This window comes from Antrostomus carolinensis, unplaced genomic scaffold (assembly GCF_000700745.2).
Source record: "Antrostomus carolinensis isolate BGI_N321 unplaced genomic scaffold, ASM70074v2 scaffold44229, whole genome shotgun sequence".
Lineage (NCBI taxonomy): Eukaryota > Metazoa > Chordata > Aves > Caprimulgiformes > Caprimulgidae > Antrostomus > Antrostomus carolinensis.
In genome coordinates this window covers 70,227-90,469 of record NW_010340128.1, presented here as the reverse complement: position 1 = coordinate 90,469, position 20,243 = coordinate 70,227, and the positions used below count along the sequence as shown (strand labels likewise).

At 36.9% G+C, this 20,243-nt stretch overlaps 1 protein-coding gene across 1 annotated transcript; it reads left to right on the top strand.

Moving 5' to 3' along the window:
- Window positions 1-285: 285 nt before the first annotated feature.
- On the top strand, window positions 286-14,100 carry LONRF3 (LON peptidase N-terminal domain and ring finger 3; the record flags this gene model as incomplete). Its single annotated transcript, XM_010176066.2, has 11 exons — window positions 286-404; window positions 969-1,091; window positions 3,223-3,378; window positions 4,758-5,001; window positions 5,693-5,783; window positions 8,910-9,024; window positions 9,453-9,574; window positions 10,248-10,406; window positions 11,436-11,598; window positions 12,461-12,610; window positions 13,361-14,100. Coding segments are annotated over 11 exons (1,601 nt in total), but the record flags the coding sequence as incomplete, so codon positions are not given.
- Window positions 14,101-20,243: the final 6,143 nt, after the last annotated feature.

Here is a 20,243-nt window from a genome sequence, read left to right as displayed (position 1 = left end):
TCACTCAGAGCTGGTCACTTACTGTGTGAGCCTCTCAGCGTTGATTTACACGATGTTCCCTGCAGTTATGTAATATATAGCTGACATTTTGTCTGGAGTTGCCCAAAGAGGTTTCCAGATTTCAGTTAGCACAGAGATATTTAAAGGCTGGGTATTTTGGGGGTTTGTATAACTTTGAAGCACCAACATGTGGCTTAAAAACTGTAAGATAAAAATTAAGGAATAAAGTTTATGTAACTAATTTTTAATTTACTTAAATCAACTGTTTTTTTTTCTATTTTTCAGCTCCAAATGACCACTTACTCTACAGCAACCGGTCCCAGATTAACTCTACTTTGAAAGCTTGTGAAGATGCGTTGCATGACGCAGAAACAGCGTGCAGGCTGCAGCCGTACTGGTTGAAAGTAAGTTCTGACTCCACATGTACTTTGTTTTTAAAACCTGGATACTGCTCTGGAGAGAAAACTGTCAGAATGGTCAGACAGCTGCATCTGAGGGAGGCTGTAAGTCCTGTAACTTAATGGACTTCTGTGACTTACAGACACATAACCATGATATATTCTTGAGCTTCCTGGAGTGAAGGGAGAGAGTGATAATCCTGAAGGATAAGCTAACGCTATTGTCTTTGACCTGGATGAATCTCAAGTTCACAAACTCCCTCTAAAAACTGAATGCTGTGCTTATATCATTCTGTAAGGATGTGTAAGGTCTATTTTAGGAGATTAATGTAGGAGAAGTAGAACTTAAGTTTGAGTTAGAGAATATCCTAGTTCTGCTTGTAAGATTTTTCAGGACTATTGTGGTTAAAACCCCAGACACTGGTGGTGTCTAGTTATAAGAGACTTAGTGTTTCTCCCTGCCTAACTTTTTCTTCTCTGGAAAGATCTTTTGTAATTTCATCTTGGTTTTATTTCATATTCTCATGACAAAAAAGCAAAAGCTGCAACTAGGGATGCATTTCATTGCAGGGTCACCTAAGGAAAGGACAAGCATTAGCTAATCTGGGGAAAACAGAAGAAGCTTTAAGAGAGTTTCTATTCTGCCTTGCTCTAGATACTGGGAACAAGACGGCCAAGTCAGAAGCACAAAAGGTGAGTTCCCTAAATTACTGGTTTCAGTGGCCTTTCATAGAGGAGGATATCTCCCCTCTTTCTCTCATTACTGCAAAGAGCTGGATGGAGAGATATACCCAGACTGTTGTTCAAACTGGAGTTCTGTGCATTGCTTCCCTGAAAATAGGGAGGCAGCAAGAAAACATACTTAGCAGGCACGATGTGGAAACAGTTACAGTGTCAGCATCAGCAAATTTGAAGTAAAACTGAATTGTTAATTGCCACCCAGAGACTATTGTGATTCCCTACTGTCAAATTTCTGATCAGTTTCCTGGCTTGGCAATGTATTGCCGATATCCGAGTGCAGAAGAGGGGAGGCTGCTGTCGAATCATCAGGCCATCGACTGGCAGAAAGCAACATGCAGCACCCCTCAAACTCCACTTGGGAGCAGCAGCTCTCTTTCTTCCTACGGCCAGTCGTGGCGATGAGGTTCAGTGTGTGAAGGAGGCATGAAAGGAAGCAGTCAACAAAGGAAGAGCTGTTTTAAAATAGTTTTTAAAGGTTGCTAATAATTAATGCTAAATAAGGAACAAAATGAAACTGCAGTGAGGCTTTTTTCAGTAGCAGCCTGAGATGTGGTATATGGATTCTGAAATGGCTCTTGTGAAGACTGCTCTGTTTAGCACACCCTTCAAATCTCTGATTTCTTGTGAATCAGTGTTTTGATATTTGACCTTTTTTGTTGTTGTTGTCGTAGCTAAAAGGCTCAGTGTTGCAGTGATAACTTATAGTAGTAAAAATGTAGTTCTGTTTTTCCTTGTACTGAATTTTCTTTTAGTGCATTCACACTTTTATCCATCACTGGTGGGATGGAAACTGTTGGGTTTCTGTGTGTTGTAATATGTAAGGCTTCCTAAAAGCACAGTAGAATTCAGACAGTAAAGCACTGTTCATGAAGGTAAGTGAGAGAGTATAACCTGGATAGCTGTAGTGCAATTAAATTTTCATCTCATTTTATACATGGTTCTGATTTCCATGTGATTTTTCTCACTGATATTTGGGGGTTTTGTTCAGTTGTTTTCTTTTCCCAGGAGGTACCATGCAGTCTTTCACTGTCATTGTGTCATGATTTGTTCTCATAATCATGCTGGGAGATTTCCTGTGCACTAGAGCAAGAAGAACAGGAACAAACAGATATGTCTCTAAATTCAGACTCCAAATAGCCTATCCAAGACACCTAATTTCTGAGCAGTGGGGTGCTGAGAAAAACTAGGCTGCTTATGACTGAAGGAATTACTCATGCACTCATCAGACACAGAGTTCATCCATGATGCAGTACTGCACTGGGTCATTTCCAAGGCTGTTTGCATAACAATGACATACTACATTTTACGAAATTCTTTGGGTGTGGCTGTGGTGTTCTGCTTGTATTAACTGTCTGTCCCTGTTAGTTTTGACATAGTGTGATCCTGTGGAATACTTTTTGGCTTAAAAAGAAATCTTTGCTGTCATGTGGCTTCTTCAGGCATCAGCAGAATCACTTTACTAGTGTGTTGAAATTAGTTTTTGAAGTGTGAATCTTTCATTCAGCTCTGTCTTCCCTTAATCATTTGATAAGCTATGCTGTACAAGTGGCTACAAGCTGCTACTTGATACAGATTCACTTATTTTCTGATGGCAAATGAAGAAATAGCATTTTTCTACTGCCTACACTTTTTTGCGGTATTCTCACATAAGTGAATTAAAAATAGCTACAGTTTACCGTATCAGAGATGTTTACTTAACCGAACTTGGATTGAGCCTGTGAGATGAGTGCTTTCTGTACTAGTAAACTCCAGCAAAAGCTTCTGATGTGCAGCAAAAAACATATTTAAGAAAGATGTTTAACTTCTGGTTAGCTCTGAACCGCAGGACAAGAGGACAAAGGCATGTGTGTGTCATGTCATAGAGAATGGTTAATAACTTTATGGGCTTATTTAACTCTGAAAACGTCTCTTGCTGAGTGTTTGGCCTATATTGCATTAGCTCTTGCACTTCTTTTTGTTCTCACCCTAGTCTAAAGGGCTCTTTAAATGATTTTAACAAAATCAGCTATTCCCTTACTTGCTTTTTCATTTAGAGGTTGCAAGGAAGGAACTAAGCAGTGAAGTATTCTGTTTTATATCACAGCTTCTACTTAGTTTGTTTTCACTCATCCCGGGAAATGCTCAGGAACACTTACCCGATATCCTGCAGCTGTTGTCACATCACTCTAGATTAAAGGGGAATCTCCTAAATTCAGTGGGATCTGGAGGCACCAGCCATAACCTACAGAGGTTGCTCAAGGTAAAGATCAAGTCTGATGTGTGGTTCTGAATTTGTTGTGTGTTTTATGTTTGCATTGGGAAGCCTTTTCTCCTTTTTGCCTCTGGGAGATAAGAGGATAGATTTTCCTCAGATTTTTACTGAGTTTTGGAAGATACAAAACCACCTGACTTTATCTGACTTCTTTTTCTTTAACAGAAGTTCTCTGTTGTTGTTCTGATAACTTTTTTTCCAGAACTGAGTACTATTCCTGTAACTGTCTTCAGCTTTTCCACGTAGTTGGTAGTGGGAAAGGGCCTCTGAAGATTGGATTGAGATACCCTCAAAAGCTGTGAAATGCTAAAATTTAGGGTTTCAGCTTGAAAACTGATGATGTCAGATTCTGACATCTGATGATCATCAGATTCTGTAACTGCTTAGATGTTATTGTAGCGTCAGGTAAGATGTATTAGCTATTCCATAAGTTTGGTATCACAGCCATAGTTTTGTGAATGGCTGTAGAGGTTGACACTCATGGGTTTGTAAGGGCCACTTTTGCTTCACTGAAACCCGAACTTTGAGGATAAGTTTTGTGTATACTGTGTACGTACAAGAAAACTTCACTAGTCCTTACAAACAAAAATGGTAGGTTTTGAGTAGCCTTGTTGAGACTGATAAGAACAATCAGTGACATTGCCTTCTGGAAGGGCTGTTAGGATATTCTGAAAAGAAATCCTGTTGTATGACCCTTCCATGAAGTCACTTGAGGGACAGTTCACTCATCTTTCTGCACGTTACACATCACCACAGTTCCTGATCTCAGTCCACAGTATCTGCTTTCAGGTTCATCTGAGGAGTTGATGTGACAAGCTGATAGGTGATGTCCTGTGTAATGGCTGCTCACAGGTTGTTCTGTAGCTGTAACACGATAAAGACTTATCATTTTACCCTTTGTGAAAGAAATCTATCTTGCTGAAGGAAGCTCTGTGCATTTTCTGTTACAAATTTTATGTATTTATACCGCTTCCTTAAAATAAACGCACATTGTTTTGGTTGCCTTGATGGTTGATGCCATCCTTATGATATAAACAATATGCATTTTTCCATAGGTTGAGTGATAACACTATATTTAACCTGAGATCTAGCCATATTTCTGCCTGAATAGAGTTTCATGACCAAGCTGTAAAGTCACACATAAGGGCTGAAGATATTCAGTGCCATGGTGGGGTGTGGGGTAAAATAGATCGCATGTTTGTTTTCATTAAAATCAGGCCCTGACACAGTAATTCTGCAACTGTTGCTTCTTGACCTACAAAGTCCTTCCTGGTGATTCATAATATTAAAGACTTGTGACAGGCTTGGGGTTTTTCCTTACCAAGTTTTTGGAAGGTTGGTCTTATGTCAGTCTTCTCTTCACACAGGTAAATGTGGAACAGAAAAAGGGTTTTCCCATTCAAGAGGAACCAAATGTAACTACTTCTGGTAGTTTGAGGAAGTCTATACAAATTGCAGAGAGCAAAAAGGACTGCTCAGAGGAGGAGAACAAAGTCACCTCCGTGCCAGAGTCTGCCTTTCTCATTTCTGAGAAATGCAGCCTCCTGAAAAGGAAGTGCTGCTCAGAGGAGATGCGAAATGATGAAGTACCCTGCAAACTGATGAAGAAAGGTGTGTTTAATCACACACAGGATAAGTTCCATGGGATGCAATCAGTGGAAATTTTACCTCTATAAAATTTAGAGGAAGAGGATCCAAATTACACTTTGGCTTCTGTATTTTCTCTTTAGCCTTATCAGAGCATAACGTGGAATCTTTGTGTGGGGAGAAAAAAGAAAATGTTAGTCTAAAAAGGGGGTTGAGAAGGTTGGGTCAAGTGCTTACTCATCAGCAGAGCTCTGAATCTTCTAAGGAACATCAATCAATGTTTCGCAGTGTCTTAGTGCTTTCTGGATCAATTTTTAAAAGTTTGTTTAAAAGTACAAACTCTGTTCCTGATATCTGACCATGTTTTCATGCTGTGGTATGAATTTACAATGGTATGACAGAAGAATTTGTCCCAGTTTAGATTTCCAACGCTAATAAAAATATTTTGAAATTAATTGTTAATGCAAGGCTAAATTCAGCCCTCTGTAAGTGGGTATAATGGCACCAAAATTAAGGGGAGGTATGCTGGTATGTGCCAAGTCTGAATTTGATGCTTTGCATAGAAATTGTTGCAGTGATGCTTAATGAGTCAGTAAGTTGCAAGTGTATTCAATACACATTTAAATATACGATGCTGCTTGTAGATACATGGAATACCATTGTGCTTACATAGTTCTGTTCAATTACCTTATAATGTGTTTTTTGTTATTGATAGATACAGTTGACACTAAGGGAAGTGGTACTGTACAACATACTCCATTTGAATTTGTGGATCCATCGGATTTGGACTGCTCCTTGTGTATGAGGTATCTGTTGTTTTCTCATGGATGTCTTTAGCTTCTAAGCTGTTTTTTTCCTTTTATGACCTAAAGATTTTCTAGCTTACTTGGTACTTATTTTTCCCTCTGACTCAAAATTACTTGTTATAATTGTTACTTCAGTGATGCATTTCTAGACCTTTGGTTCAGAATGCTGTTGATGAATAGAAAATTTTTGATCTACTCTGGGCTAGAGATTGTTTGGGAAAGGGCACGTAAGGTCACGTTGAGGGTTAAGCGTATTAGTGAAGATGTCTGAAAGATTTCCTCTCACCACTTACACATGCCCACCCACTGACACACACAGTGCACAAAACCACAGTTTGTCCTTTGGAATTTGTAGAGCCGGGTATGATATTATATAATGTACAAAATAGCTAAAGAGATGACATCCTATGAATGTTCCAAGCTTGCATGTAAAATGCTGTGTTGCTGCTATTGCCATAGGAGGATCTTGCAAGCAAACAAGAGCATGTATTTCCTCCATTGCTTAAGAGATGTGTTCCTTAAGCTTACTAAGGCCATCACTCCATTTGCTTGATGATCTCTTCTTCCAGTTAAACAAGTTATTCTTGCAATGACTTGATAAAACCAGTAGAAGTTGTCAACTACATCTGCTTTACTACTTGTTTTGTAAAGAACATTTTCTTTGGCAGATATGTGTGGGGTTTTGTTACTGACTTAGAAGGAAATACTGGGAAGGTGTTTCACAGGGATCTTGACCTCTGCAGTGAGTGTTGCTTAGGTTTGTCTTATCAATAATCCATATTGGGGTTAGTTTTGCACTACATTTTAATTTCTTAAATAGCAGCCTCTTCATGGATTTATTCCTGAAGGCCTTTGCTTTGAGAAATCTGGATTTGCTTTGTTTTGTTTGTATGGGGAGGGTGGGCTTCAACTTATTTCAGACAAACTGAAACCTTTGGGGGAACAACTGCTGTGTTGTTTGACTTGCTTCTGCTTGGAATAAATCAGATCTGCTCCTTCTTCCTCTGTCTGCCTACAGCTGAAACATGCTTCAAAAGTTCACACAGCTGTTGAAACACTTGATACTACTAAGAGCAAAACTTTCCTCTAACAGAAAGCCACACAATTAGTCATAGCTGGTTTTTATGAGTCTGCATGTTTATGATTATTATGTCCACAAAGCATTTTTCAGATGTTTTTAATAAAATTAATTAGCCCTACTTCCTCATCCTCTATGTTAAATCAGAAACAGACAGAGTACAATACATTTGTAAAGGAATTGGCTCAAGGACTGCCGATTCCCTGACAGTATAGAGGATAGCGATGCTGGTCTTGTAATTGCAATCCCAAATACAGGCCTTGCATCTAGAAGGATGTGAGCTTTGTAACATCACTGCAGTAACAAAGGCTTGTGCTAAGGGAAGATGTTACAAGATCTTTTTCTTGCTATTAATGCAGATTGATTATAACTATTTCCTGCCATGTTCTTCAGCAGTATTTTAGGTTTTGGATCCTGAGATGCTTTGAACTAATTACCTAGTGACCTACTGACCTGATCTCAATTAACTGCAGGAGCTGTTATTAACCTATTTGTCTGATGGAGTGGCCAAAATGTTATTGATCTACATTTGCTCCAGCAGCAAGCAGAAAATAAGCATTACTCAGCAGTTTTGCAGGAATGATGATTTAGTTTCTACTGTTACAATAGCTTGACATTGTCATGAGAAATCTTGGAATATACTGTTTCTTTCTGCACATCATCATAAAGCTTGGTCCAGAGTTTGGGAAAAACTGGTGCTGGGTTTCCTGACAGCTAGAGCAGAACCATGCATTTTAACAGGAATTTCTTGTCTTTATGCTAACATTTCAGATCAAGTAAGTCACTACTAAGTAATTACATATGCAAACCAGTGCTTACTGAAACATGTTGTAGAATTCAGTATTTTACATAGTTCAAAGCAATAAAGTAGCCTTGGTGCAGTGAGGTTTCTGTTCATGAAACAATTAACAAGAGTTTTCAGTTATACAGGCAAGTTGCAATAAGATAGGTGTGTGATATTTTAGATACTACTTTATATGTTCCCTTGCTTAAATGTCAATATTTATAGTAACTAATGACATTTAATAAACTGGCTGTGACTATCTTGTTAAAAGCCAATTATGTTCTTAAATATACTCATCTTCTAATAAATGTGGATTTACATGTTTAGAATTTCCACGTGTATAACAGAACTCAGTGTACTGTTTTGATAAACTGTAATATTTTAAAGTAAACTTGTTAATTCAAATAAACTTATTGACTTAAATTATAATTAGACTAATATTTGAGACCTTAAAATGCTTTAGAATATAGTCTGTGTCAAACAAATTAGTTTTGAATGTTTTCTATAAAAACCCTTCCATATTATTTACATCTTGTTATGGTACTTATGGGCAAGGAAACATCACTTTGCAATATGATGTAATCATAAGTAAAAAATCCTTCCCTGAAAATAAGTGTCACAGAGCTACTTGAAATACGTAAGGATTAGATACCAATATACTTCAAAGACATGACCTTATATATTTAAATATTTTCCTATATGAAACCTGAACCTGATGTCACTCATTTTCCAGAAAAGCAGTCATTTGAAGGTTAAAAACTGTCTATGCCAACAAAACTGCTTTCTAAGTCCACATTAGAGTTGGCACTAATAGTTTATTGCAATTACTTATGTGAGCTATTACTGCAAATAGCTATTTTGTGCTTAGCTCTACATATACAAGTAATCACATGATTTCCATAGTAATAGTTGTGCAAGTATTTCTCAGTTTCATTAGAAAAAGTCAGATGGTCCAACTTCTGCTTCTGTTTATTGCTCACATAGAGGAAAATTAAATCCTGGCTTGTTGCAAGTTAATGACAATATTCCCTCTCATGGTCACTCACATCATGGGCCGCCTTTCATGTTAGGTGACAGTAAGAAAGTTTGTAAGTTGAATAAATGCAAAAGTTGTTTGAAGAAATGAAAAGCAAGGAACAACTTTATCCCTGGAGTAGTCACTGGTTAAATTAGTAAATGAATATAGCTTTTTTTGGTAACAGCTTTTTCTTTTGCTTTGGTATACGATATTGTTGTCTTTTTGGTTTTGGATTTTCCAATCCAGGCTCTTCTATGAACCTGTCACTACACCTTGTGGACACACCTTCTGTCTCAAATGTCTTGAGAGATGCTTGGATCACAACCCAAAATGTCCCCTGTGCAAGGAAGGGCTCTCGGAGGTAATGATGCTTGGATTTTATCAGCATAGATTCAAGGGCACGGGGATAGGATCAAGTAGCACCTTTGGAAACCTTTGATACTTCCCAACTGAAAATAGGTATAATGTAACTTAAGAAGAATGTGACTTTTAAAACACTCCTGTGACTTACAAAGCTTGGATAGTCTCCTCTGTTGAAACCTTAGGGCCAGACCTGTACTTAAGAAAATCTCTAGGTGCTTTTACTTCCCAGATTTCCCAAGATAGTGCCCATAAGATAGGGAACAGTTCAATAAACAACTCCAGTGGCAATGCCAGCTTAAAAGCTCCTTCTGATTTGCTGTAGGCATAAGAAAATGGAGCTAACAGATGGCTACCTTGTGCATAGGCATCATAAGTTTTGCAATGCTAGACATTATCTGTAACTGCTTGCGTCTGTCTTTACTGCAGTGCTTGGCTATGAGGAAATACTGTAAAACGGTACTAATGGAGGAGTTAATAGCTAGATATCTTCCAGAGGAACTCACTGAAAGAAGAAAGATTTATGAAGAGGAAATAGCAGAGCTTTCCAAGTATGTAATCCATTTATGTAAAATCCAATCTTTAATACTACTGCTGTTAGCTGATGAATGGCTCCTGCTGCTGTGGAAAACAAGCCAAGGTGCTGACAAAGGCGCTTCTTTCTTGGTATCATGTGATTTCAAAGAGAACAGGGTCCAGGTGAAATTGTGCTTTGAGTTAGCATAAAAACTGGACACTGTGCTAAACAATAAACAGAAGTAGAAGCAAGCCAGATGGTTGCTTTATAAACAAATTATAAAGCAATGTGATTGCTTTCAGCGGCCTTCCACAAAAGCTACAGAGTGAGACAGTAGGTGGAAGCAGTCCAACAGGCTGGGGGTTGGAAGGTACTGGGTAGGAAAGAAATGGGAATTAAGGGAAGATTAAGGGAAATAAAGTAAATAAAAGCAATAATAAAGATGCATTAATGCTCTCACTAGCAAAACCAGAAAGCATAAATAAAAATCCTTCTGCTAGTAAATGGTATATCGCTTTTCATAGTATCTAGTCAATTAAGCAGAAAAACAGTTTTAGTTTTTACTTACTTCATTGAGAATTTTATTCTAAAGAAGTTATAACTTCTATTTGAAGATACAATAATTGTAAAGAATGTTATTGCATAAAATGTATTTTATACCTTGTCAGTAGTAAAATGTCATATCTGATTTTTTCTTTTTCTTACAGCTTAAATAAGAATGTTCCTATATTTGTCTGCACAATGGCTTATCCTACAGTCCCATGCCCTTTGCACATCTTTGAGCCATGTTATCGCCTGATGATTCGAAGGTGCATGGAGACTGGCACCAAACAATTTGGGATGTGCATCAGTGACCCTGTAAAGGGGTGAGTGAGCAGCATGCTCAGACCATGTGATGTATCCCACTTAGTCTGGAGCAAGTCTCTGTGGAGAGGTGCAGAAAGGTCCATGGCTGTAATAGCTGTGATAGTTTTCCAGTAGAGAAATTTTGTTCCTAATCATGCCTGTTAAAGACATTGAGAAGCCTGAAGTTTCTCTCTTTAGCACTTAGATGCTAATATGACTGCCCATTTTTCTTGAAACACACATAGCTAGTGTGTATTATATGAAGTTGAGCTGCAGACCTCTTGTTACAAGTGAAAAGGAAGTGTATTTTCTACTGTTTTGAAATCTGTTGAATGCTTTGGCACAATAAATCAGATTGGTGTGTTGGCAGGTTTAGGGTTTTTTGAAATTACAAAACTAATAGCTAAGCTATTGGGATACATTTATATCCTCACTGCTCTGAATATAGTGGAGGCTGCCGAGGCACAAGAGGACCTTCATGAGGACTGGCTGAGCATTTACATTGAGTCATTTACAGTTAGTCTTAGGTAATTTGACCTTAATGTCTGTCTCTGTGTATAGCTTTCCTCCCTTCTTTTTATGTATATACCTATAGGTTATGTATACATCACAAAAAGTGTGATGTACACAAAATACATACCAAGTGAAATCTGAAATTTCAGTAAAACTTTTTTCTTTCTAGATTTCATAATCCTGCCATAATTCTAATACTCTGAATTCTACTTTTTCTTCTGTATAAATTGAGTGAACATATTAGGATTATCCAGAAGTGTGCTGCTGAGCTGTATAACTTTAAATTTCGTAAGATGTTCCCTGTCTTCCAAAACATGCAGTTAGTGTTAATCAGATTAGACAGCCTGAATCTTCCTGATAGTTTTGAAAACAATTGTGGAATAATTTGAACTACAGCAGGTCAGTACTATGAACAATAGAAATGAGCTGACACTGTTAAATACCTTTGTGGTAGGGACTGGCTGTATGGCAGTTCTGTGGAACTAAGGGTGGAGAGAATAAGAATTGTTTACTTGCTTTTGTTCTGATTTCAATAGGTTTGCAGATTATGGCTGCATTCTGGAGATAAGAAATGTTGAATTCTTTGCTGATGGTCGCTCTGTTGTAGACAGTATTGGCAAGAGGAGATTTAAGGTGATACAGCACAGCCAGCGTGATGGCTATAATACAGCAGATATTGAGTATATTGAGGATCAAAAGGTAAACTGAGAAATATTTAAACTGTATTACGTGAAATTCTAAGCACATATGTTTTTGGTGAGTTCTGGTTTTATAGAGCAGTTTCTAGTAAAACAGATTTGTGGTATTTACGAACTGCTCATGATTAGAGATGGTAAAAACAATAGTTACCACAAGCATGCACACACACTTCCCATATACTGAAGAGAGGTTTTGCTAGAGGTTTTTAGCAGAAGGCAAAACTAAGTGAATCCAGGATGAGATCTTACCATTATTCTAGGCAGAGTAGCTGCAGTTTATAAGGGAGTGGGGAGAAACATGCCTTTATTTGCATGGAAGACAATTAGAAACTCCAATTCAGGTAAGGAGCAGGACTGGGTCCGCTACACCTTCACAATTATTTACATTAGTTCTTACTAAAAAAAAATAAAAATATATATATATATATATATATATGTGTATATATAGGCAGTCAAAGTATTCTGGGTGATGTATGAGGTTTTGGTATACAATGAGAAGATAAAATGTTTACTCTGAGGAGCTGCTAAAATTAAAAAAAAAAAATAAATCTTTGCATAATCTCTGTGTGTGTGTTTTATGTAAAGTTTTTTTCATATAGCAATCCAGAAAGTGCTTGTTTTGCAAATGGGTATCTTTGGTTTAGAATATAGGCTAAGAAAGTGAAGGATTTGATAGATGGGGGTTGGAGCAGTATGGGGGACACCAAACCAACTTTCAAGATTTATCCCAGAACTCTTAGTATGCTTTTCTTTCTTTTCCTTTCCCCTACCAACCCTAGAAAATCCTAAAATTTGATCATGTACCTTCCCCAACATGCAGACTGAACTAACAGTAACCTTCCTCTGCTCTTTACTCACTTCAGGTGCAAGGACAAGAGTATGCTGCATTACTTGTTCTCCACGATTCTGTCTACGATCAGGCATATATGTGGTTTAACTCCCTCAAGCAAGCACTCAAAAGTCGAATTCTCAGTCATTTTGGTCCAATGCCAGCTAAGGATCCTGACCCACAGGTATTCAGAATCAGTGGCTTATGTAACTTTTAGAGACAGAAATAGCAGGGATATCCGATAAGCTGGGAGGCATTGTGGTTTAGGATGAAAATATGAATACTCTTCATTTATTCTGCATAAGCTAAGTATCTAAGTTATGTTCCATACACCAGTGGTAGCACAGCTGCAAACAAAAGGCTTGCATTTAATGTTGGTAACTTCCTGAGACTGCTTAACTGACTGCAGTAATCCCAGGAGACTTAAATGCCTTTTTACCTACTTCCCCAATTAAATGATTGAGAGAAAACAGACAAGAGGAAACTTGGTATTCTCGTTCAAGGACTGCAAATGGTAGGGATCCATTTAAAAATAACAGCATATAACAACAGAAACTAAATATGAAGTAGTATCATAAAGTATGAAGAAGGGAGGCAGGAATCCCAAAGAACTGGATCAATAACAACATGGGAACAAAATACATTTAAAAAAAAAAGTAGAAGGCCCAACCTATAAACTGTTGCTAGAAGTAGAAATGCATCTTGCTTATGCCTTCAACATCTTATTTTCAGGAAAGGTGCAACTTGGTTGTAATTTGTTCCAAGCCAAGCTGTACTCTCAAGCCATTAGGTTGGCAATGAAATGACCTGCTTGCTAGATTTCTATCAGAATACTGTGCTTTCAGAGTTAACTCTTCTAAAAGAAGACCTTACCATTTATGAGTATCCTAACTTCTATTTTTTTTTCTCCCTGCCCCCCCCTCCCCGACTGCAGTCTAACCCTAATGGCCCAGCCTGGTGCTGGTGGGTCCTGGCTGTCCTTCCACTTGAGAACAGAGCTCAGCTCCCTTTCCTTGCCATGAAATCCCTCAAAGACCGCTTGAATGGCATCAGACGTGTCCTTACATTCATGTCTCGTACAAGATCACGGTGATGGTGAGAAGGAGAGCTGTGAAGTCTCCCACAGTACTTGACTATAGACTGTCTCTTGTAACTTCATCTAACTGCAATAATGTCTTACAGATTGGAGTGTCAGGATGTTTCAAGCCTGAATTTCGAAGAAAATGAGTTATAAAGAGCAAGGGATGTTTATGGATACTTTAATAGTTTCCATTTGGAACTCCGAGTTGATTATTCAATCACTGCACTGCTAAATTAATAACAAATGTGATAGAACAAAAAGTGATCTTGTTTGCCATAAACCTTTTAAAAAGCTTAAGAGGTTTTTTAATTTATTTTCTTTTTATTTTTTTTAGTGGATAAAGGATAAACTGTGCAGTTTAATGTGAAGCAGAAATAATAATGTTAATGCATTATTTCAGTGAACTGCAAAGTCTTTTATTCCAAGTGGTTCAGGTTTTATATAGCATTGTGTAAAATAATGTTCACAACTTCCGTTTGATAATTTATTTTTGCACTATGATTTTTTGTTTCAAAATGTACATTATTTATGTGTTCATTCTCTAAAGGAAAGTGAGCTGCTTTATTTATAGTGTTTTTACCCTGTATTTATGACTGGGGCAAAATGATGATTCTAGCAGTGCATAGGCAACTGCTGATAATTTTTCAGATATTTGTGTTCAAGTACTTTGAATGTTTTTCTACTTATCCCCAGTTCTACTGTAGCCTAAGAAGGATTTTCCCCCCCGACCCCAAATCAGCCTGCTGTGAAGTCTTTGAATACACAGATTATGTCTGAAATAATTCAAGCACAGTTGCTGGAGCTTGATCCTATGCTGGCAACTAGGTTCCTGATACCACAAAACAGTCAAGCACATGCTTAACCTTAAGCATGAATGTTTAAGTGGTTGTGTAAATTCAGGTACTGACCAGTTGATGTCAGTGGGAATTGGCCATAGTGGTGACAGAAGGATCTAGCCCCTAATTTTTCACAGAACATAAAATAACTTGGAGTTTAATTTTTATCTGAACTCTTCCTTGCAAGAATGGATAATGGCTACAAATAAATGCGAAGAAGAGCCACAATATATGAAAAGTGGCTTCTCCTGAAGAAAACTGGAAGTACTGGTATCATTTCATTGTAGGTTACTACATAGTTTTGGGGTTTTTTTTCCATCAACTCTGTTGCTGTTAAGATCAGTTTTATTTCTTGTTTTAATTCTTTGGTGGAATTCGGGTTTGGAGTGTATGTGAGGGGAGGGAGGAGCTGTTTTGAACTGTAGGACTCGGAGGGCAGTTTGTGTCACATGAGAAGGAATATGTTGTAATAAACGCTATTTATTTCACCCCACTGTTCAGGTTTTTGTTAGCTTCAGATCTCTACCCAGTCATTTCATTTCTCTTAAGAGACTGGGTAGTGTTGCTAATAATAGTTAACACCCAAGGAAAAACAAGTGAGTTTTAGCGTGACTGCTTCTAGCTATAAAGCAGGTAAAAATAGGGCAGAAATGAGAATAGGAAGTATTTTGGTTTTGATTTATTTTTTTTTTAAATCAACGATTCATATACTTGTTTTGCTGCTTTTACTGCTTTCAGTGTACCACCTTCTGGGACTGATCTTGCCTCCATCTGACTTTGACTTTCACTGATTTCAATATGAGCAGAACTGGGCCTTTTATTCTAAGCTACTATTTTCCTTTTCAGTGGCAAAAAATAGACTGAATTTAGAATGTTACAGAATGATATAAATTTGTTATTTTTACCCAGGATAGCACTTTTTGCCATGCCATGCCTTTATGGAAAAATGCAATAGAATTTAATGTCCATTTTCCCCATGTTCTAAAACAATGTGTGTTTTTTTTATCATAATCTCATCAGAAATATTTATTAGGTAAAAGTAATTTCCATGCTGTTAAGTTACCATAAAACTACCTTTGTTCCCCCTCTTGTTAAATTCTATAGAACTTTTCCATAAGGGTACCAAAGAAACGAATGGACGACAAACACGTTGCAACCTTGTGATGCAAATGGAATACGTATCCTGTGTTTGCATTGAGCTACTCTAGAAATGCTACAGCTTATTCCCATGCTGCTAGATTGCTGCACTTCTTCCATAGGTGGTAATTTACATGCTTCTCTGTAAACAGTGTATAGAAATACATACGTGTTCTGAACAGTAACAAGTGTATGGTGGCCGACACCTGCTGTGGCATTTGTCTTCTTAAGTCAGTAATGAAGTAACTTCTACTTGTTTGGAAGTGAAGCTGCATTAAATGCAATTCTTCCTTAAACCATTATGTATTAATGCATAACATAAGGGGCTGCTATCGCTCCCATAGAAAAATGCTGTCACTTTGTAACTCTTATCTGAGAGAAAAAGGACCTTAAATATCTCTTTTAAACTGTTTTCTCCCTGGCCTCATTGTTCTTTTGTCCTGCATGCTACATTTTCTACATACTCATATTCTGCCTATTTTGATGACTTAGAAATTGGCATGGAAAGAATCCTTGATTTTAAAAGTTAATATTATATTTTGTTAGCCTTGAGTAAAGCTGACAGAACTTCCTAAGCAGAAGCTCATGTACATGCCCTGTATCATGAATGCCCAGTGCATTTGTTGCAACCTGGAAGCACTGGACTCTAGTGCATGTAATGCATATAACTGATCTGCATATGCACCACAAATCAAACTCATCAAGAAAGTTTACATGTACAGTAGCATTCTGTCTGGGACTGCTCTGTGGCCACATATCCTAGATTAATGCCTAAAGTCTGCAAATTCCATCAGAAGAAAAAAAAATATTGAGAAACAGATTTGCTAAGGAACACAAACCTGTCCAGGAAGAGCTGGACAAGGAGGAGCCTTATCCTTCAGTGAGCTGAGATGGTAAAGTTTCAGTAATGATGTTTAAAAACAAAAAAAATCTTCTAGTTATGCCCCAGTATTGCTGAATTTTTTTTTTTTCAATTGTATTAATCAGTACAAGGAAATAAATGCAACACTTATTACAGGCATGAATCAACAGCTGAACAGATTTAAAAATACTTTCACTTTAATTATAGACACAGCATTGAATAGATAAAATACTAATTGGGCAAGGATTTTATTTAAGCTTCTCACATTTTGCTAGACACCTAACCCAGTACCATAACCAGTCTTACTCCTCTTTTTTTTTTTTTTTTTTTTTTTTTTTTTTTTTTTTAAAAAAAAGTGAGCCAAGCTTGCAGTTCCTGTGTGGCCAGAAGAATCAATTAATCTTTGTTGTGAGGGCAATAGGCTTCTTGTTAGTTCTTCAAAGTCGTCAATTTCCATTGACCCTTTAGGATTACTAAAATCAATAGATTTTTTTTTTTCTTTTATTTACAAGGTAATATGACCAGTCCACCTTCTAAAAAATAAAAAAAAGAGGGGGAAATGCAAAAAGCAAGTCATCTGTGCTGGAGGTGGAGTACCAAGAGTAGACTGAACTGTAACTGAGTGGCAGTCTCCTGGGCATCATCACCTAAACATCTCCCAGAGACTTTTTGAAAGTTTTAGACTTGCATGTATAAGATAGTTCTATTAATTTACTTTTCTGTAAATGACATATCTAGCAAAATACATTAAAATAAATAGCAAAGACTGGCTGTATCACCTTTCCAAATCTTCCAATACATACATTATATGGTTTCCAATTAAAAACAGTTGGAGAAGTTTTCTGCAGGAAGTAATACTAATTTTTCATTCCTATATATAGACAGACATATGACACTCAAATTAACTTTGCTTTGTCTTATGTGCTCCTTTGTCTAGCAATAACTTAGGGAGATATGTTTCCATAAAAATAGCTGCTATCTTGGCTAGCATGACTTGCTTGAAAGTAAACCTGAGATAGGACTGGATTAAAATCAGGAAAAATCATGAAACCTGACAGTGAACTTACATAGTTAAAGAAAGTAGTTCAGCAGCTTTAATAATAAAATGATAAAATGAGGTGATAGGCCATTATCATGCTATGTCTTAAGTGACATTCTAGTGTTAATTATAAAAGTTCCTTTTAGTTTTGGTGTTTGGGGTTTTTTTGGTTTGTTTTTACTATTCTTATTTTAAGTGCTGATACCTTCCATTACCTTGTAGCAATAAGAGATACCAGCTGTCATACTGAATGGCTGACCTACTGCTTGACCTATCCTCCTGTCCTGTGTGACTACTTACTACCAAAACACCCGAACCATGGATTTCTTAATCCAAAGATTATTTTAATCTAAAAAAAAAAAATCACATGGATTTGGATGTAGCAGGTCTGGCTGAATCTGTGCTGTAGAGAAAGAGTTTTCTAAAATTAAGTTTTGTTTTAGATGGTCTTTTAATGATTTCTACTTGGTGCTGAAATTTTCCTGTTGTTTAAATTAATGACAGACAGGAGTTGTATTTACATAGTGTTTAGGAATGGAGAACATGTTCACAAACTCTTATTTTTAAAAAGTGTAAATTAACTACAGGGGTTTTTTGTTCATAAAAACCCCCTGGAACTATATGTACTTAAGGTAGTGTTCCCTGTTCCCCTGAGCCCTACATCAGATGAACTCAACCCCTGCTTAGTTCACAGTTAATGTCAGCTTCACAACCAAACCTGTCACTGGTACAGCACATAGTTTAGAATCTGGGGTTTATTCCAAAGCCCAGTAAATCACTGAAAGTCTTACAGCTACAGAAAAACGTTAGTTTCAGCAAAGTCACTATTTTGAAACACTTTGCTATATAAATGTTGTCTGGGTACAAGAAACTAATCTGCTTAGAGATTATTAAAATGGTAGATAATGAAAAACTGAACTATTACATTGATTTACTCATCCAGGTATCATGTGAAGTGCTTACTAATGTTGGAGTTTCATAAGGTCTAAAGTAACCCTCACATAGAAGTGCCTGTATTCTGTTATTGCCATTCTTGAGCTTTGTAATAGTCATAGCCATATATTTTATAAATATAAACATATGCACCTTTAAAATCTTTACATTCAACTTGCAGAACAAAGGTTTACAGAGCAGAAGTGTAGCAAAAACAATGTAATAGCTTCTGTAATTCCCTGGTGAGGAATGGGAGAAGTACAAAAATGAGGAGCAAAAGACTATCTGTGTAAGATGTCTTAATTTGGTACCATATACTTGTTCAGTTTAATTCCATCAAGCTATGTGGTTACAAGAGTGCCAGAAATATATCTATCAAGCCATTTAAAATAAGAAGTTTTGTGGACTTGTATATTCCATTTGTTTGTAAAACATCCTTTTGTGCACTGTAATGAACTTGAAATTAAACTTAAATTATACTCTCAGATCACTGAACAGTGTACTGTTCAGCTACCTCTACATAAGGTTGAAGTAATTTGTTTTTTCCAAATTTGTTCACATTGTCATATAAAATATATTTTAAAAAAGTCATAGTCCAACGAACCTGTATGTGTTTGTAGATGTACTTATAACTATGTTGTACCAACAAAGTCTGTGTGGAGAGTTGTTTGCTAATTAAAATTTTTGTGTTCTTTACTCTTTGGCTTGGATAACAAAGAACTACAGAGGTGAACAAGCATTACACGAGCTGCTTTTTTAGGTGTTTTAGATAAAGGAACAAAGAAAAACTAGATCTTGTAGTCACACAACAACACTTGATGTGAAGGGACTAAATCACAGAAATGAAGCTGAAGCATAATTTGTAAAGGACATAAAGTACTACTTCCCCCCCCCTTTTCCCCCCTTTGCTATAATAAAGTAAGCATAATGGGAAAAGGACCTGGTTTACAGCACTGCCATACACTTCTCTCGACTTCGGTACCTCTCATGCATTATTGTTTGCTTTACAGGTTTCTGTGATTTAAAACTATAACCAGGATACCTTTTCATGTAGTCTCAGGCAAGAATGAAACTTAGCTGCATTTAAGCTGCCTCTCTGAGGCAATGTAAGGACTATTTTCAGTGAAGTACCCTTAACTTCTACGGGATTCTGAAAGTCCTTAACTTTACAGAAAAAGCTAGAGAACAGTTTTATTCATAAACCTAACATTGATGGGAGTGACTGTATCTCAGTCTACTAAAATGTATAAGAGTTGCCAAAAATTTTTAAGACTTACATATGTATGGACTGCTCCTTTTGCCTTGTCCTTTGAACAAGATGTGGCATGCTTCTGATTTGCTGCCGAAGTCCCAACCACCTCTGGTATTGCTGGTCTCTTATGTAAGCTTGTTCAGGCCCTGTATTTATTTTAGAATCCAGGGCACAAGCCAACAACTAATTATGTCAAGACTACTGTTTTCTAGAACAAAATACATTTGCATCCAAGTAGAGGAAGAGTTTTGGTTGAATTGCTTTCCCATCAGGAAATAGTAAATAGTCAAAACTGAAGCTTTGCTTGGGAACATGTTGATTTAAACTGTTCCTCTTAAGTAATTATTTTTGTTTTGAAAGCTTTAAGAATGCTTATAGAAAAGTGGAGTTTAGATGCAGTATAAAGCAGAGAAATTTTAAACCAAATAGAGGATAGCAAATCATTTCCCAACTACTTGTTCACTGTGTTCTCATTTTATAACAGTGTACCTGCACAGATTTATTCAAATGATATTTTAAATATTCTAAAGTCATCTACACTTACATAATGCTTCATATTAAAATGATCAAACAAAACTGCTAATGATCTCTATCATGTAAAGCAGTTCAAGTGAATTTATTTACTCCAGTCAGCCTTTGCTTCCCAGTGTAGTGCCTGACACAAGAAGCTGCAGGGA